Source organism: Sus scrofa, chromosome 1 (assembly GCF_054392235.1).
Source record: "Sus scrofa isolate SSC_HxYL_T2T_F1_AM1 chromosome 1, Sscrofa_HxYL_maternal_Yorkshire_Landrace_v2.0, whole genome shotgun sequence".
NCBI classification, from domain to species: Eukaryota; Metazoa; Chordata; class Mammalia; order Artiodactyla; family Suidae; genus Sus; species Sus scrofa.
In genome coordinates, this window is record NC_139383.1 from 278,115,204 (window position 1) to 278,135,906 (window position 20,703).

Below are 20,703 nucleotides of genomic sequence, written 5' to 3' on the forward strand. Positions count from 1 at the left end.
ACTCTCTTTTATCCCTCCCCTTTCTTCTTACTTCTTTTTCCACTCTAAAGGCACTGCTAGCTTTGTGGCTCAAGGAGAGCCAAAAGGCTGGTCATCATTATTCAGTCACAGATGTCAATCTAACCTCCCTTTTTTCTCAGTTTCTAAAGCAGTGAGCCACAATAATTTGTGACAGATTCTTTTACTGTAAGGTACAAAGAACACACAGAATAAAACATCTAGCAGCAGCAAGCGTCTCTGATCAAGTGTGCTGGTACATGGGAAATACACTATATGTAAAAACAAGCACTAGTAGTTTAGGCGAATGGGGAAAAAAACTGGGTGTGTGTGGCGGAGTGTGTGTGTGTAGTAATAAGTGCTATACTTTGTGGTGAACTATCTCAAATATTCCTTATGGATTACACCATAAATGTTTTAACACTAGAAATGTTGTCTAGATTAAGTACACATTCAGTATTTAAGGTTTGTACATAATTCTTAGAAATATTTCTAAGAATTTCTTCATAATAGCACCAAGGAAGAAAGATAATTTGGCTTAGTCCACAAATGCTGAGAAGAAGCAAAAACATGTTAGATCAGAATCCAAATGATAAAAAGAAATATGAAGGCCTCATTTCCTTTACTAGCAGACCAACTCTTAAATAAATTTCTTGGCATTTTGATATAACTACTCCAAACAAAGTAGAGCTTTCATTTACCCTTCTTTCTTGAGTTTTATGTGGTAAAGAAGGGAAACTGTGTCGAGTTGGAAGAGATGCTAAATAAGGCACTGACCTGCTACCTCGTAAGTTTCTATCCAACCTATTGAGTATCATCCTCTAAATTTCAAAACTAACTGATTTAAACAAAGAAAACAAATGCCTATCCTAAGAACACTTTAGAACAGGTAAGAGTTATATTTTTTAGATAGTCTTTTTGTCTTTTTAGGCCCACACCCGCGGCATATGGAGGATCTCAAGCTAGGGGTCTAATCGGAGCTATAGCTGCTGCCCTAGCCACAGCCATAGCAATGCGGGATCCCAGCCGCATCTGCAACCTACACCACAGCTAACGCAATGCCCGATCCTTACCCCACTGAGCAAGGCCAGGGATTGAACCCACAACCTCATGGTTCCTAGTTGGATTCATTTCCACTGCGCCACGACGAGGGGAACTCCCCTTACTATATTTTTAAAAACTTCGAACTTCAATATATATAAAATACCTGTAAGATCATCCATTAACTAAAGTAAAGAGAAGTATATAACACAACCATATCTAATCAGTAAACTGGGTTCTATATACAATGATAGAATTGGTAATAATCTATATTTGTATTTCTATCTCATATTTCACATGTAGGTATGTGTAGTTCCTGGATATGTACATACTCTAACACATATAAACAAATATATATACACAAAGAAATAAATGTAAAAATAAATGCCAAGTTGTCACAGTAGTTATCTCTAAAACTACAATGACTTATTTTCTTTTTCATTATCTATCTTTGCTTTATCTGTGCATCTCCTAAATTTTTTTTTGCCCATGAATATATTACCATGCAACTTTTAAAGTTATACCAAAACAAAAACAAAAAACAAATATGATGTTCACAAATTTTCAGATATAGCAAGAAACTACATTTAAAGGAATAAAACCGTATGTTAATTATGTTATTTTGTTTTCTCCTACACAATTTTTTCTCATTGGGTAATTCAGCTGATGGGACCACAAAGATTATTTACGTACACAACAAAATTTTTTAAAAATGATTTTCTTAAAGAGCTATGTCAAGTCTACTCTAAACAATACTTTAAAATGTTCTACCCTTTAGACATTGTCTAAAGAAAAAAAATCATTAATAAAAAGGTTTTATAATCTTTGGATTGTGTAGTTTAAATCCAGAGGGTTCGATCCCATAGCAACTTAAAGTAAGATAAAATTTTAACTCTCTTGTTAGAAGATGAAGCTAGAGGTGGAGTGAGAAAACTACTATTTTTTTAAAAAAAAAAATCTCATTTAAAAGTCTTGACATCACATGCAAAGCAAACCATACCAGTTCTCTCAGGTTCTTGTACAATAACATCTCATTACAACGCATCTCATTATACTGATTATCCAGTTATATTCCTAAAGATGTATCAGATGCCTTGCCGTCTACACAACAGGCCACACTGCAAAAGGTGTTACTACTACTGTACTGGCTATTTCTATTCCATTATACTTATCCTCATTCAAGGGCATTTTTTTTAATACACAAAACTAAATAGATGCACTTCAGAAAAATGGCTTTGCTATGTATAGTATCAAGCTGTTTTTATCACTATAATCAAGGATGCTTTTATTTCAAAACTCATTTAAAAAGCATACCAAATTGCAAGTTTTAGCTAAAAATGTAAGGTGCCCTCCAAAGCTACAAAACATCTCTAATATTTTTCAAGATAGAAACTGGAATCCAGAATGTATAACCCAGATCTAATTATAAAGAGTAGAGCAGCTTCAGAACTTCAGCAGTATTTTGTGCGTAAAATAGTTCCTTCTATACCACTGCACGCTTGCAGAATGCAGGAAATTCAACATGGCAGGACCAACTGGCCACACTTAACCGCCCTCACACTAAAGACCATTCCTGCATGTGTATCATCTCCTTCAAGTACTACCACACACTATAACACAGTCTCATAATTTATTTCCAGTTCCAGGAAATGTGATAAATCTCCATCCTCCCTACCTTTTTGTTATACTAGTTCTTGACTGCTTAAATAGCATTAAAAAAAAAAAAAGTTCACAGGCACTCCAAAAAGGATTTCCTAATGAACTTCAGACTATAGCACACCTCAAAGTAAGAAGTAAAATTTGTGATAGAGTCTCTTCCTCACTTTCTGTGCATTTTTTCCCTGAAGGTAACACGCCAAATCTAGCACCAATATTTTCCATCCTGCTTCAGTATGTTTTACTTTTTGTCTTGGGTTTCTAATTACTGTTTCTCTTCTAAAAATTCATTTATCTCTTTCAGTAAAAAGAACAGTAATAATATGTTGAACAACTCTGAAATAAATTTTGTCATGTAAAAAATTAATTACGCATTCCGAACCTGGTCACTGTAGTCCTCCGGGAATTGCCTCTGCACCTCAGGATCTGTAAATAATTGACAGATAATATTAATTGGCTTTGGATTAGTGAGCAAGCAGAGGATCACACATTAATATTTGATCAGAAGATGATAGCAGCCCTGGCAGGGGATCCAAGGGGGGCAGCTGAGGCTGCTATGTTGATGAGCACAAGGAAGGACTCGGCAAGGCACTCCCATTACCCTCCTCCAGAAATATAAAAAAGAAAAATTTTAAAGACCTGATGCTACTGTTAACTTTAGACTATTACCTAATGCAAAAATCTGGCCAGCTGCAAATTGCCCTTGATATGTTTTTCCAGAGAAAGAGAGTCTTAAACCTGCTTGACTTTTCTTCTCTTATCAGAAGCCTCTGTTTCATAGTTACAGATGTATGCTTGATAAACCACCTTAAACTAGCCAGTTTCAGATTGTGTGTGTTGGGAAAGGGAGGTTGGGTGAGACAAGAATTGTTTCAAGGAACAAGTGTAAAATTCCCTGCTTTTAAAAATAAAATATATCCTTTCCCAAATACTTATAATCTCTTGAAAACAGATTAAGTTTTCTTCAAAACAATACTTCGCAGTGTAAACAAAATATCATAATATATTATGTTCTAACACAGACTTGCTCAGAAACTATCAAAATATATAGGTGAAAATATCTTTCATGACCATCTGTTTAAAATGGAATTAGGAAAGGGGTCACTTGATTCCTCAATCATAATTGCAAGATAATCCAATGCCATCGTCTGTTAGTCAATACAGAGTGTACTAATTAAAAGCTATTAGCACTCCATTTGCTATTGATTAGACAAACATTCAATCTTTTCTAATAGGAGAAATGTAGTTCCTCAGAGACACATTAAGGGGAGTGATCAGAATAATATCTATTTCAGAAATCATGTATCAATGCACAAGGCTAATGGTAAAGCAGAATATTTGAGGGTCCCCGACCTCAGCGATCACAACATATGCCACTCAGTTTTTACATCTAGCTTTTAAACATACCACTTTACTTCTCCATGAAAGTGAATCCATGTAAACGTTAAAACCATCCATGTGACAAGATAAAAATGCAGTTGATTGTTCAGCAGTGAAGAACCAAAAGGGGATAATATTATGGGCCCATTCACGAACTACCTTTAAATCCTAGAAATACTAGTTTTCAAGTCAATGAAGTCAATGGATGTTATTTTTCAAAACTCAAGACTAATAGCAAAAGTAGGAATATTCAAAAGTTCACAGCAAAAGCAGTGCTTCCCAAAATGGCTGATGCAAAAAAGTGGAAACTATCTCTACACTTCTTCAGCTCTCAAAAGTGTTTTCTGGTTGACTTAGAAACTTGGGATCAATTTCTTTACTCTTGTTTTCAAACACTGGAAAGAGACCAATGATGTGTATAGCCTGGGACTAGAAGAACTCTGGAGTAATCTCCCCTGCAGTACCTTGCAGAGCTGCCCTGGTGGGTCAGAGGAAGAAGCTGTTGCTTTTCTCTGCCCTGAAGTGCTGAAATCTTGGAGGCTAGAGAGCACTAGCAGTGTGGTGTGAAAAAGCATTAGGTCTACAGGGAAAAACTAGCTAGCCAGATGCAAAGAAAGAGCCAGATGCCCAACAAACCTCTAAAAGTGTGCTGTGGGGGTGGGCAGAAGATCCAAAAAAGAGGGCAGTGCCTTTAATTCCTAAAACATATATAAATGACTTTGTCCAGACAGAAAAGAAAGAAAAAAATCTGGTATTTTACATTTTAAAATTTGGTACCAAGACCAGCTCCCACCCCTCAAAAAATGCAGCTCTTAAGTCACTAAGGAACAGAGTAAAACAGAGGCTGGAAAAGCCAGTTGTCATGTGGTTAAACACTCTTCTTCAGAAAACTTCATACAGAAATGACTCACATATCAATCTTTAATATCAGGTCCTCTTTCTTGTAGTAGTTTGATAATTTGAAGGAACCTCAAAATTATCAATGGAAAGAAAAGTAGAATCAAACCAAAGATTTTTTTTTTTTTTAAGCACCATTTTTTGAGGGGATGAATATCAGAAACCAAAATTTGGAATATATTCTTTGATTTTTAAAAAATGTTTCTTTTGTTTCAGTGGGAAAAGGAAGGATTTTAAATCTTTAACCAACTAACCCAACTATGTTAACAAGAAACTATATTAATTAACTTTTCATTTTTAAAATGTATTTTATTCATATATACAACACAGAATTGAAAAAAGAGAAGATAATACACTGAAGATAAAGATGATCATGTAATGCCGAGACAGGAGTCTTTCAAACCATATTATCCTAAATACTGCCTCAACAGTAGGCAACATCAACTAAACACCTTCATCAACTGAATTCCTTCAACTGTCCTAAGGCTAACCCTAGCATGAACTCCTAAATTTCAAGAGAATCATGTTCCAAAATAATACATGAATTATTGTTTACTATGATTGAAGCATAAAACTTTGATTCCCTTGAGGCCCTGAGATTTACAAAAGCAAACTTCATGGGTCTTTAACACTTTCAAAAGCAACATTCAAAAAAAAAGGCAATGCTTTTTAAAACCAAAGCCCAGCCTATAAAGTTCCATTCAATTAGCTCAAAGATCCAGTCTGATAGTTAATAAAACTATGGAAGCCATTTTGCAAAATTTAAAATAAAAAATTTATATGAATTTTCTTAAAATGTCTGTTTTACACAGGAGGTTGAAATCTTCTTTCACACTGAGTCGATCATAATGCCATAATGTCACCAAAATATCGACATTGGAAACATCTGAGTTAAAAAGGTCTAAATACAATCTGCTTTTCTCAAGCAACACAACACCCGCCTTACTAACAGTTTCAGCATGGCACATGTACAAAACCTAGCACCCTGCAGTTAAGCAAACCGCCTTTAAATTTTCTGTCTGGCAGCAATCCACTTGCGTGTCTGTATGTTTTTACAAGTACTCTATGTATTTCATTGCATCAGCTGCATTTCTTTTGAGTTTTAAATGGTCTGGGAACATTTTATGAAATGTTCTATATCTTTATATGGAAAATAACATACACTGGAAAACTGTGCATCGGCCTAATATTTATATATCCATTTCTTTATCCACCATCAAATGCTATAATTGCTAATGTTCCAAAACGTCTCACATTCATACCCTCACAGCCTAATGCAGTGTCGCTAAACATAACTTTCGACATAAAAATCTGCAGATGAGAGTACTACCATGGAAAGAGTAACATTACAATTTGTTTAGGTAACTGGGGGTAAGAAAGAATAGAGTTACCAGCATTAGGTTAAGCTTTTTCTTTAAGAATTGCCCCTCTGACAGAAAAAATTAAGAACATGATATTGTAATACATTATTATTCTTTCTCAGCAACTTTCTCCAGATTCAAGTAATAGATTCTTACAAAATTAAAAATCAACTTTATCACCTCCCAGGACAATACAATATTTCTGTTGAAATGTATTTAAAATACCTTGCCAACAAGATGTATGGCATGGTGAGTCCAGGCATGGCCTAACCACACAAGGCTAAAAGAAGCAGCTGGCTCTAGAACCGGGCTTCACATCATGTCAATCTAATGAGTGAGCTGTAGCCACCGTCTTCTCCCAGCCCCACGACCATGCGAGCGGCCGACCTTCCACAGACACATGACCTTACACACACACGCAGCCATCACATCTCTTCCACTGGAAGTCACAAGAGCATTTCCAATTTAAAACCATCATTTCACAGTGCAGGACTCCCAAAAGCACAATCTCATTCAGACATAGAACATGACTATGCTTAAAAGCCTATGTCTTCATGGCAAAAAAAAAAAAAAAAACCAAAAACAAAAAAAAACTGATCTCACAACAAATACTTTACATTTTTTTAAAGAAAAGCTAATTTTCCTCCATCTCAACAGTCCATCTTTTCTGGTCTTTAACTGTAACATACTTTTAAATCTTTAAGATATACCAGATTGCCACAGGATGTTTAATTAATAGAATAAGAGTTTAGGCAAGACTTACTGGAAAGGTACTATAAATTATTTTACACGGGCTCCAAAACATTGAGTTCTGCCTTAGGCTTAAATTTCCTCAAAAACGTGGTAGACAGATCTTTTACAACAGAAATGCAAAATAATTCATAAAAGAACTGTGCTTATGTATGAAGGCTCATTTGTAGATTGGTAACTAATAAGTGTACACACACACATATTCCTTACAAAATTACTTTCCTGTTCTTCTCTGTCACACCAATGACTGACTCCATTTGAAGGGTAAAGGCATGACACTGATTACTGAAAACTACACTGTCTTCATTGTCTATGAAAGGTAAATGATTGCATAATAGTCAAATGTTACAATATTCTACAACTGGAGTTTTCTCAGGAAATTTAAGAGAAACTGCAAATGTAGGCCATTAACAGGAGAATCTACACTGCTTTCACTTTTAGCATGCTAGGCATCAAGGCAGAAAACAGTATAGTACATTTAATGCCTGCTAAATTTATCCAGTCATTATCTCTAGGATATCTCAGTCAATAAGAGACAAAATATTGAACACATTTAAAGCTTACAAGGATAAAAATCTGCCCTTTAAAAGCAAGACTTTAGCTATAAACGATATAATCTCATTGTTCAATTTCATGGAGTTTAAGATACTATCTTCCTCTCCCCCAAAACCACAAATGTTAATCCCAGCTGTAATCAGATTTAATTTTCCAGGTGATAAGATGGGAATATGCTGCAAACGACTAATCGTCCATTATAATGCTCTTTCCCTAATGACATTTTCAAATTTTATGTACTAAAAATGTAGACCCTCAGAAAATAGCCTGAGAAGCTGTGCATTTTGAGGACAAACTCAATCTTCCTCAAAACACACTTAGAAATAAACTTTCTTTTAATCTTCAAGAAGAAAAGTTAATTGTTTTGTAAAATGTAGAATTAAAAGTTTCTTGATGTATGATTGCAACTGGATAGCACCAAACTAATAAAGAGCTTCAAGGATACTATCTATCAAACCTGTTAGAGCTATGAAAGTCAGCTTTACCTACTTTGTATTATGAAACATCTGAATCGTTAGTTTAGACTTTTAACTAAATACAATTATTCTAGTGAATTATTTCATTTATGGGAGTTCCCTGGTGGTCGAGTGGTTAGGACTCGCTGCTTCTACTACTGCGGCATGGGTTCAATCCCTGGTCTGTCAACTGAGATCCCACATCAAGCTGCTACACACCGTGACCAATAAAATAAAATAAAATGGATTTATTTTTTAAAAAGAACTTAAAAACCTATTTCATTTATGATAGCTAAAATTTACTTATTAAAAGTATTTTGAAAGAAATGTTTCACATTAGCAAAAACAAAACTATCGACATATTTTGTCTTTAAAACTGTTTTTAAATTAAAAATTTCTCATTTCAAAAAAATTACTGATCCAAAAATGCAGATTGAAATTATAAAGGAGTATAATTCACTAGTTTTTTAAAAATCATTTCAAAGTACTTTAAATGAACATTTGGTCTGCATGTACAAATGAAATTTCTTACTTATAAAAGCCTATAATAGGTATTACCTTTTTGCTCTAAAACATGAAGACTGTCATTAAAAAAAAAAAAAAAAACCCAAACCTTTGCAAATCACCAATTTTAAACCATGTTTCTATTCCAGCCATTTTCCTCAACACTGGCAACTTAAAATACATTCAAATACTACTTCACAGCAGCCAGCCTGATAACTCAGGAACAGTTCACCATCTACACCTATAAAAAAAACTCAAATAGCATTATTCAGTAAAGGAGAGCACAACCCACCTCAGTATGGCAAGCAATGGAACCATTCACATGCCAGATTCCTCCTCAAACTAACATATTCTGCCTTTCAGACATATCCTCTCCGATGTGACTATTTACGCATAAACAGCAGACACTGACCTATTGTTTTCAGTTGTTGGACTTATGAATGTAGTACAGTTACCAATTAACTGAATCAACAAGTACTAAATGCATCAGCTGTTCTGCAAATAATGAGTCCATTGACATTATGCAGTAAAATCTAGGGAGTTTCATCTTTCTTTCTAGAGAATACTGATAGATTTTGACCAGCAAATGCTACTACTTACTGATAATTTGAAATATTTTTCATAATTAAATTCACCTACAGGAATATAAATCTGATCCTTAACCAAACGTTTGCTGCCTAAACCCCAAAATCAAACACAAGTCAAATTCCAAAGGGAACTTTAAAATGGAAAAGAGAGGGTGTGCTGGAGGGAGAAAAAGTCAAAAGAATACATTCACTTACACTTACTTTTTTCCCTACTGAATATGCTAGTTTTCAACTTTCATTATTATTTAAATAGAGTTTTTACATTAGTTCAAAGTTTTGAAATAATTCATAAAATCTACCAAACTGGCAGATATTGATGAAGGTTTTTAATGGTTATAATCTCAAGCTTCCATTTAATTTCTCTAAATTATTTTACCCCACTGTTTTGAATGAATACCCTAAGTATCAAATTTTTATGCCAATGTGAATAATTACTTCAAAGTTAACCTAAATTAACTTAAAAGGGCACAGCTGTTAAGGTTATGTACCTCAAAAGTGATACCACTGCATATGGTCTTCATAAACACGTATGTCACATTTATCAAATTTGGTGAAAAGAGATATTCACTCAAATACAACTACTGATTGAGTACCCACTATGTGCCAGGCACCGTAGCAGGCATTTTACATAAAATATCTAATTTTATCTTTACAACAAAGTTATTATTGGAACTATCATCATCAATTTTTTTTCTTTTTTGCTTTTTAGGGCTGCACCAGTGGCATATGGAGGTTCCCAGGCTAGGGGTCAAATCGGAGCTACAGCTGCAGGCCACAGCCACACCAGATCCAAGCCACATCTGCGACCTACACCACAGCTCACGGAGTTGGGCCAGGGATCAAACCCGTGGCCTCATGGTTCCTAGCTGGATTCGTTTCTGCTGCGCCATGATGGGAATTCCTCATAATCAATTTTATCATAGTTAAAGCAATCGGTTAGCACTCATCCAAAGTTAGAAAACTACTATTTGCACACGGCATAAATACTCTGATGTAACTAGCCCAGTTGATCAATAAACCACAGCCTTTGCTCCCCAGGAGTTTACAGTCTAACTCTAATGGAGAACACAAAGAATTAAACAAGCAATCACCACAGGGCTTGGTAAATGCTGCACTAAGGATTAGCAGACAGGCACTGAGCCTCATCGTGGCCAGGACAGAAAAAGCTTCAGGAAAGAAGCAGCAGAGCCAGAGGTCTAGTCCAGAACTACACCAGGGTTCATCTCATACTCCCACACACCCCTTCTGAACAGTCTACGTGACAAGGAAGAAGTATTTTGTGAGTCCAGGGCCCACGTTCTACGAAGCTTTGTCTCCTAGAAAATGTCTTGCCCACAGATATATCGGCATAATAGAATAAACAGAATAGATTAAAATAAATTCATTACCCTGTCTAAATGGATAAAAGGCTTATTTCAAATATCCAATTGAAAAGAAGTCTTTGAAAGCTACAGTCTTCCTAAAGACACACTGGCATATAGTAAGCACACAATAAATATCAGTTGTTGTTATATTAACCCCAGTGGAGAAATAAGCAAGCTCTATAAATTAGATGGCTACAGATGTATAGGTGTGCCTCAAATTGGAAATACATGTGTTCCTGAAATAAACTTTTATAAACCCAATTAAAATTTTCCTGTTGCCTGCCATTACGTACTTAGAAATATCATTACTTTATCAGAAACTGATTTTCTCTTCATTGTCAGTGGTTCAAAAATCCTTTAGCTACAGTTTATTTGCCTCCTGGCATCTGTTTGCTAATGATCTGTAAACATCAAATGCACTAGGGACTCTCCCAGACTTACCGAAACCCTGAGGTGAATCTTTGTATAAACTGAAGGACCTTTCTGTTAATTTCTTTGCTTTCTAAGTCTGCATTCCAGGTTTCAGAAACAGTTTCATTAAAGATTTCTGCAGTAATAATTATAATTCAGCTACGACTAACTGAATGCCTAGCTGTACTAGTCATTGACATGAGATTAAATAAGATAATAAAAAAACTACCTAACAACCACTCTGTCAGGTAAGTAGATATATCCTTATTTTATAAGTAAGACAAGAGAATTAAGTAAAGGAGCTGAGTTTCGGCCTAGAACCATCAGGCTCCTAAGAATCCAACACTGGTTTTCTATTTTGGCTTTATTTATTTATGTTCTCCTGTTGGTCTGTCTTCTAGTCATTATTGTGATTCAACAATAAGAATACATCTGGACAAATAACTAAAACATGTTGTCATGAAATAGGCCTTAGCAGATTATGAATGAGAGCTTTCCAATTTCTCTATTTAAATGTCTTTGCCAAGTTCGGGATATAAATAAAACGACTCCAAAAGTAACTAGCACTCAATTTTAACTAGCAAACACAGTTTTTGAAAGATAAATTCATATTAAAAACTTAGAGTAATTTTGAAGGCAAGAGGTTATCCATATCTTCTACAAAAAAAAAAAAAAAAGTCATTTGCTAAATAGAATGAATAAGAACACAGAAAAAATGTTTTCCTGCTTAAGAAAATGTGTTTCCAAGTATCTCTAAATCTTTGAGAACCAAAGCCAAACCAGTACGTATAGAGAAAGCTGACACCCCAGCAAGGGAAACATAATACGCCTGTCAACCAGAAGACTCTATCTTATACCAAAATTCTGCCTCTCTTCCCTGAAGAAATCAGCCACTGCTGCCTAGTAGTTATCCATATTTTTACACAAACAGTGCCTATACCCTTTGTTACTTTTGTATATGTGCATGTATATGTGTGTAAAATACACATAACATAAAATTTGCTATTTTAACCATTAAGTGTACAATTCAGTAGCATTCAGTATATTCACATTATTGTACAACTATCACCACCATCCATTTCTAAAACTTTTTCATCTTCCCCTCTGAAACTCTGAATCCATTAAATAACTCTCCATTGTCCCCTCCCCACAGCCCTTGGCAGCTACCATTCTACTTTCCATATCTATGAATTTAACTGCTCTAGGTACCTCAGGAGTCATTCAATATTTGTCCTTTTGTAACTGGCTTATTTCACTTGGCAAAATGTCTTCAAGGTTCTCCATGTTGTAGGTATTGGAGTTTACTTTTTTAAGGCTGAATAATATTCCATTTTATGTATATGCCACATTTTGTTTATCTCTTCACCTATCTATGGACAGTTGAGTTTCTTCTATCTTCTGGCTACTATGAATAACGTTGCTATGAACACGGGTGTACAGGTTCTTATTCGAATACATGCTTTCAGTTCTTTGGATATTTTTCCAAAAGTAGAATTGCTAGATATGATTATTCTACATATAATTTTTTTGAGGACTTATACCACTTTTAACATGTTTCAAGAACTTTATGTTCTAAAGCTAGAATCCCTATTCTGGCCATTAAGCCCAACCCACCCAATTTTATCTCTGTTTCTCAAAAATAAATCCCCAAACCTAGCCAGTCTGACAAAATCACTTTCCCACAAAACTTGACGTGTGTTGCTCATCTTTCCCTTGTTCCCACATCTAAATCAGACCCTTGCAAAACATGCTCTTAGGCATCAGAATTTATAAATGTGGCCAAATGTATATTCTTCAATGAATTAACACCACCACCAGCACTTTAAATTAAAAGGACAAAGAACCATGTCCTCCATCAAAAGTGCAATTAATTTTACATGTAGCTGGCAAAGGAACAGCAAAGCTGGCATGTTCACTTACTTTGTGCCCTGACTGACAAAGCTCCTTTACTTGCTTTCTAGCATTCATGGTCACTGAGCAGCAAAATTCTCAACCCCTAAGTTCTCTTCACATTCTCACATTCTGACTGGACCCAAATGCTGGCTTCCTCTGGAGCCTCTCAAGCAGTAAATATTTCCATTCCACCCCTCCTCCCACTGGCCTAGAAGTGGGGTAGGTCGTCTGTTCCTTTTGTCACTTTCAGATCATTCGCCCTCATTTTCCAAAACCCCAGATTTTAACCTCAGGTCACCAGACTACACCCCCTCCCCACCCTGCTGTTGTCATCTAATCCCAAGGTCACTCCTCATTCCCTGAATCTTACAGATCCTGGTACACTGCCCCTCACTCTAATACTACTCCCACCACAAACTTATAATTTTACTACATATTCACACAGATGATCCTTTTAAATCCCACAAGTCTTGATTTCTTGGCCTCCTCCCCACTAAGGATCTTTCCTCTCTACCTTATCTCGACTTCTCACTCGCATGGTCACATCCAAATCCTACAGTTACCAAGAATTGAAACCCCCTCAATAAATTACTGCAGTCCCCAGCCATGACCTACCTCCTTCCCTTCTAGTTCATTCCCTACGGCATCTCAACTTCTTTCTTCAATTCCACAGAGACATACACTCTATTAATCTTTTTACTCCCCTTCATCCACCTCAAGTCCATACTATCCTTACCCAGCTTAAATTCTATTTTGTTTTTTATAGGTTTATTTTTTATAGGTTTACTTTTATATAGAATGATTTTTATTTTTTTCCATTATAGCTGGTTTACAGTGTTCTCTCAATTTTCCACTGTACAGCATGGTGGCCCAGTTACACATACATGTATACTGTTCCTTTACATACATCCTTGATGCCTTTATGCCTCTCTTACTGTGTTGTCCTCACTTGGCAAAACCACAGTCCTTGTTAAACCCAGCTATCTACCTGCACCCCTGTATCTGGAGAAAAATATACAACTATGCTGACTAATCTAACTTTAAATTCAGATTATTCACTGTAAGTGCACTTTAATGCGGCTTAGTAATTACACATTTTTCTTCGGTCATTTACTCTCTCACTTTCCTTAGTGACCATTTCATACGTTCTCCTCTTTCATCAAATCTCCAACTTCCCCCAGCCTCAGTTGTCACTAATTATCTTATTTTCCCCTTCAATGAGAAAACCAAGCAATCAGAAAAAAACTCTCACAAGCCTCCTCCACCACTTCTATCCACTTATTTTTTTTTTTTTTTTTTTTTTTTTTTGTCTTTTGTCTTTTTGCTATTTCTTGGGCCGCTCCCGCAGCATATGGAGGTTCCCAGGCTAGGGGTTGAATCGGAGCTGTAGCCACCGGCCTACACCAGAGCCACAGCAACGCGGGATCCGAGCCGCGTCTGCGACCTACATCTCAGCTCACGGCAACGCCGGATTGTTAACCCACTGAGCAAGGGCAGGGACCGAACCCGCAACCTCATGGTTCCTAGTCGGATTTGTTAACCACTGCGCCACGACGGGAACTCCTCTATCCACTTATTACCCCTGACCCCAGAGACTCTACCTTCATCTCATTAGAATGGAGAACTGTCCATGCCCTTTACAAAGGCCCCTCCTCCACTTGTGAACTAGGGTCTATGCCCTCTCACAAACTCGGACATCGCTCCACCAATTCTGTTTTAATAATTTTACCTCTCTACTGGATCTTCCCATCAGCATGCAAATGCACTGTTATTTTTGCACATATCTTTTTAAAGATCAAACCTACCCCCCCACAGCTACCACCCAATTTCTCTCATTCTCTTTAAAGCTATATAACTATACCCACTGTCACCAATTCTTCTACTCCTACTCTCTTGAACCCAAGCCAAGCTTCCACCCCACCACTTCTCTGAAACCACTCATGTACCAATGACCTACTGTTGACCTCAGTTATTAATCCTCAGTCGCCTCTTACTCGACCTGCAGCATCATACAACACCCTTGATTCCTTCCTCCTCCTTGGACCACTTTCTTTCTGTATGTGGCTTCCAGAGCATCCTACTTCCCTGTCTCAGTGGTGCTTCTTGGGCTCCTTGTTGATGAAACCAAATAGGGCCCTGTGGGGGTCCTGGTCACAAAAGCCTTTCTGTGTCCCCCACTTCTTGTTTTTAGAAAATACACCTCATTTAGACCCCTGACCTTCCCTGAGTTCCAAAGGGTGGGTTCAAACCATTGCCAATCAGGGAAGAAAGGGGATGCAGAGACAAGGAACAGTCTAGAAACAATAGTGCTGCCTTGGGGGAGGGTCCTGGTTCCTCTTCAAGGAATATACCTAACAATATCTTTGGGCTCTTTGGCAGAACTGGAACTCCCAGCAAATAAAAGATGTTCACTACATGATGAAGTTTTCTTTATTCCAGAAAGAGAACCACCAGAACCAATGCCAGGGCCACTAAACACCAGATTTGAAGAAGAATACAAGCTTGCATCTACCCTGATCCTTATCTGTGGCCCTATTTTCCCCTTCCCAAACAATAAAAACCACCTCTTATTTGCTTTCGAAGTGGGGCACAGTCTTTAGGGCATTAGCCTGCTGTGGTCTCCTTTGCCTGGCAAAGCAAAAAAGCTATTTTTTTTTCTCCTTCACCCAAAACTCTCTGCATTTCTATTTGGCACCAGTAGACAGCGGCAACAATGATTTCTTCCTACTGAGCCCCAGAGTTTAGTCCACTTCTCCTTCTTGATGCCCTCCTTTGCTGGTCTTTTTCTGTTTCATCATTTCAAATACGAACATGCACTGCCAACTTTGTATTATTTCTCCAGCTCAGACCTCTCCCAACTCCAGACTCATTTATCTGACTTGTCTACTCAACATCTCTATTTGGATTTCTAATAGACTTCTCAAATTTAACATGCCCAAATCTGAACTCCTGATCTTTCACTTTTCTGATCCAATCTATGAGCCAATCCCATCTACTAAATCTTCAAAACATATTCAAATTCTGACCATTTCTCTCCGGCTCCACCACTATCACTCTGGTCTAAGTCACCATCATTTCCCACTTGGATTACTACAATAGTCTCCTAAAAGACTTCCTGCTTCTGCGTTTCTGTAGACTGTTCTCAAAACAGCAGCCATGTAATTCTGTTAAACTTAAGTCAGGTCTTCCTATGTTTGCTCTTTACCAGCAATTCTCTGACCTCACTTCCCACTACTCTCCCCTCCCAATTTCATCCAGAGGGGTCCATTTGCTGTCCTCAAATATACAAGCCATGCCTCCACTTCAAGGCCTTTGCCCTTGTCCTTCATTCTGTCAAACAAACGTCAAGGAATGAGGTCTGTGCTATCAGTCTCATTTACAGGTTACTTTCCCAGTGTGGTCTTCCCCAATCACCTTATTTAAAATTATAGTTTTTCTTTAGCACATTTTACTATCCAACATACCATCCAACAAACTATTTAAATATAAAGTATACATATGTTCTTATTATGCTTTCCCCTCCTAGTATGTATGTTTTATGATGGAAGGGGTTTTTTCGCCTTTTTTTGTTCACTACCATATCCCCAGAACCTGAATAGGGCCTAGCAAATAAATACTAAATGAATGAAAGAGGGAATAAAGGAAAGGAGCAAAAATTCAACCACTCCTTCTAGTAAATAATCTGGCACTATATTTCCAAAGTATGTGTGTGTGTGTGTGTGTGTGAGTGTGTGTGTGTGTATACACATATCATTTACATCTTATCTGTTCTATGTATTATGTTATTATTACTACTACTTTTACATTACTATTATGATACCTACTAAAACCTTTTATGGGCCCTTCAGTATTAGAGAGGCTGGAAAGCTAAAAATGATTTCTTGGAGTTCCCGTCATGGCACAGTGGTTAACAAATCTGACTGGGAACCATGAGGTTGCGGGTTCAATCCCTGGCCTTGCTCAGTAGTTTAAGGATCTGGCATTGCCATGAGCTGTGGTGTGGGTCACAGGTGCAGCCCGGATCCCGAGTTGCTGTGGCTCTGGTGCAGGCCGTCAGCTACAGCTTCGATTCGACCCCTAGCCTGGGAACCTCCATATGCTGTGGGAGTGGCTCAAGAAAAGGCAAAGGAGTTCCCATTGTGGCTCAGTGGTTAACGAATCCGACTAAGAACCATGAGGTTGCGGGTTCGATCCCTGGCCTCGCTCAGTGAGTTAAGGATCCGGCGTTGCCATGAGCTGTGGTGTAGGTCACAGACACGGCTCGGATCCCGAACTGCTGTGGCTGTGGTGTAGGCCAGTGGCTACAGCTCCGATTTGACCCCCAGCCTGGGAACCTCCATATGCCGAGGAAGCAGCCCAAGAAATGGCAAAAAAACACACCAAAAAAAAAAAAAAAAGAAAAGAAAAGGCAAAAAAGACAAAAATAAATAAATAAATTAAATCAAAATGATTTCTTAAAGGACCCTGCAACTAGGATACCAGGTGTGAGTATATAGTACAGAAGGGGGAGCCAGGAGGTAACACGAGGAATTTATTTTTCTGATACAGAACCAGCAGGAATAGCATGATGGCTCTGGAAGCAACAACTTTGATGGAGACTTCCTGAGCCCAGATGGCAAAGGTGTGAATATCCTGCAGCTGACATCTACAGTTTCCAGATTCCCCCAGCTTCCTGACATGGCAGAAGTAGTAGTTCTCTTGGAGTGCTACTTTCTGCACTGTTACTCTGAAAGTAATTCCTGAAGATTCAGCCTAAAGTCTATTCTTCCACCTTTTCTAGTTACTCTATGAGACCAAATCCTCTGTATTCAATCCTTTTTCTGATAAGAGTAGTTTCTCTTGTCTTCAACTGGACCCTGACTGATACACATCTTGTGCCGTCTGCCCTGCATTTATCACGTTGGACTATAATCTTCTGTTTACTGGCTGATCCTGCCTAACCCTAGCTTTTATCTTTGTATCCTCTATACCTAGAACAGTATCTGAATCATAACCACACAATCATTTTTTGGTAAGCTTTTAGACATTGCAATAGCCATGATAAAATGAGAAAGATGAGGCATGAATATTAAACGCTGGATTGGGAATCAGCAGGCCTAGATTCTACCACTTTGTGATCATAATAAAGACTCTGAACCTGAGTTCTCTCAAATACTAACTGAAAATGTTTATTCAACAAGTTTCTTGAGTCTAAAATTCTATGATTCTATAATCTAACATCCTTAGACATCTCACTGCTTTGGCAAGATGGCCATGTCTTCAAGTAGGCTTTAAAGCAAAGTGGCCCTGAGGAAAGAAAGCACTTGTTTCTGCTTCTCCCTGTGGCCAACCATCCTATAGTTAGTTAAGACTCTCATCAAAGGCAGAAAACAATTCTGAAGTCCTTTCAATTAAGTAAAATTTTAAATTTAAGCAGCAGCAGCTATTTAAATATAATTCTACTTATACCTTTTAAATTAAGGACTTAGGAAGTCTGAACACTGAAATACATATTTCCCATTAAGAAGCAATTAACTCGATAATTGTCCTAAACCAGACCTACACAACTGACCTAACAGTGAGATACACATATATATATTTTTTTTTTTCTTTTTTTTTAAAGGGCTGTGTCCACAGCATATGGAAGTTTCCAGGCTAGGGGTCCAAATGGAGCTGCAACTGCCGGCCTATGTCACCGTCACAGCAACTGGAGATCCAAGCTGCATCTACGACCTACACCACAGCTCATGGCAACACCGGATCCTTAACCCACTGAGAGAGGCCAGGGATTGAACTTGCGTCCTCATGGATACTAGTCGGGTTCATTAACCACAATGGGAACTCCCTAACGATGAGGAACTTTAAAGACTTTATTCATCTTCTCTGCCTGGCTCCAGGACTTTTCTTTCCATAGTTTCACTTCATAACGTGGAAGGGTTTCCTCTCTCTCTCACCACTACTATAAAACTTACACTCTGTATAAGGCCAGCCTCCACTTCAAGAACCAATAAAAAGAACTATGTAGAAGATAATAGGATTCTTAGCTTAGAGTAATTCTATGGTATCCTCTCCTACTCAATTTGCATTTTCTCAGTAGTTTACAGACACCATCATGTATGCGCTTTCAAGTTATAAGGCAGCTCTCTCCTTGGTGGAATTCAAGGAGGTTTCCCTGGCTTTTAGGCTCTGTAATCATGATAGGGCATGGCTCCATGGAGCTAGGTGAGGATCCATAGCTTGAGAAGCAGGGCGCACAAGAAATGTGGGTTGCTGGGGGGTAGAGTGAAAGCACAGTTAAGTGGGCAGCAGAGGCTGGCACACAGGGGAAGGGGAAATGGAGGAAGGAAAACTCCAAACCCCATGGGGGCTAAAGCTAACCACTGTCAAAGTTTCAGTAACTTTTTCCAGCTCTTCTCCATGCCTAAACACACTAGGATTCTCAGAGAACTAGCCTGTGCTCAGGGTACACTGAGATAAAGGCATAGCAACAAAAGTTATCATATTACTGGTTCTCTAATACTTGCTCACACAGTCCCTCACATAGGTGTCTTTGAATAACCAAGCAACTCATCCCTGAGAATAGAAACGAGGTTTTGTCAGGGTTGGGTCTTCCTATCTGCAATCTGGAGGTTACTGAATTCAGAGGATGCAGCATATAGCGTGCTTTCCCAAGACACTGACTATACCCTTCTCCCTACATATCCCCATTTACAGATCAGGACACGGGCTCAGAAGAACTGATTTGTTCAGAATCACACAAGCTGATAAGTAGTTGAATCAAGATTCTAACTTTGGGGAGTTCCCACTGTGGCTCAGTGGGCTAAGAACTCGACTTAGTGTTTGCGAGGATGTGGATTCAATCCCTGGCCTCACTCAGTGGGTTAAGGATCCAGAGCCACCACAAACTTCAGCGTAGGTCACAAACGTGGCTCCGATTCAACCCCTAGCCTGGGAACTTCCATATACGGCAGCGTGCGGCCATATGAAGAAGGGGGAAAAAAGATTTTAATTTCAGACTGACTTCAGTGCTCATTCTCTTACACTTGTGGAAAATAATATTAAAGATGATAATGCCTAAAACAATAATGTCCATAGAATTTTCAGGATTAAGCAAAATAATGGATGTCAAACACTCTGAATAATGACTGGCACCTGGTAGATGTCTAATGCTCTTTTTCCTCCTAAGGCTACTCATCTGATGAAGGCATATAAAAACAATAAACAGCTTCAGTAATTATCCAGTTCCTCTGTCTCTGACCTTTTGCCTACATAGAATTGGAGTCTTTACCAAAGCTCTATTTCCAAGCTGTACTTAAAATCCTGACCTTTTCCAGTCAGCCCTGCTGTATTGCCGCCTCCCATTTCTTTCCGAATGAGACATCTGGATCTTTTACACTTGTCCTGTCCCTGGTTAGGCTAGACAGGAGCCCTTACTATTTCATGCTGTGCTCCTGGCCTTTCTTGCCCTCAGTTGCCCATCACTGGCCTTATCCAAGAAGCTCCAACCTTGAGGACCAGTAATGTGAGGATGTCAAACTACCCTGACAACATTCCCCTCCCAGGTGAAAAAAAGGGGGTCTGGTGAACCAGTGGGTCCTTCATTATAAAATTACTTTGTCATACTCACTGCTAGCGGTGTGTTATGCACTAAAAGGGCATCAAGAGACATGACCTGCAATCTCTCCCTGATAAAATGCAACAAATACTCTCCTAAAATGGCCTAGGTGTAACAGAAATTAGGCTTGTTTTGAAAGGAAGAGTAAGTGAATTAAGGACCCTCATACCTAATCGAATGAGGTAAGAGCTCTGTTAGAGAATAGAGAATTGTATCCGCTCCCCTATTTCACAGTAACATGGCCTGAAGTTACTTAGA

General features: G+C 38.0%; 1 protein-coding gene across 50 annotated transcripts in view; it reads right to left on the bottom strand.

Moving 5' to 3' along the window:
• DENND1A (DENN domain containing 1A) overlaps positions 1 to 20,703 on the bottom strand; it is a 520,477-nt gene that overhangs the window by 377,355 nt on the left and 122,419 nt on the right. For 45 of the 50 annotated variants that reach the window (XM_084995758.1, XM_084995669.1, XM_084995751.1 and 42 more), the window contains one exon: positions 3,077 to 3,120. The exons of the other annotated variants lie outside the window; for them this stretch is intronic. In XM_084995758.1, the coding sequence (XP_084851884.1) occupies positions 3,077 to 3,120 (44 nt within the window). The remainder of the gene's footprint in view (positions 1 to 3,076; positions 3,121 to 20,703) is intronic. 50 annotated transcript variants of the gene reach the window in all.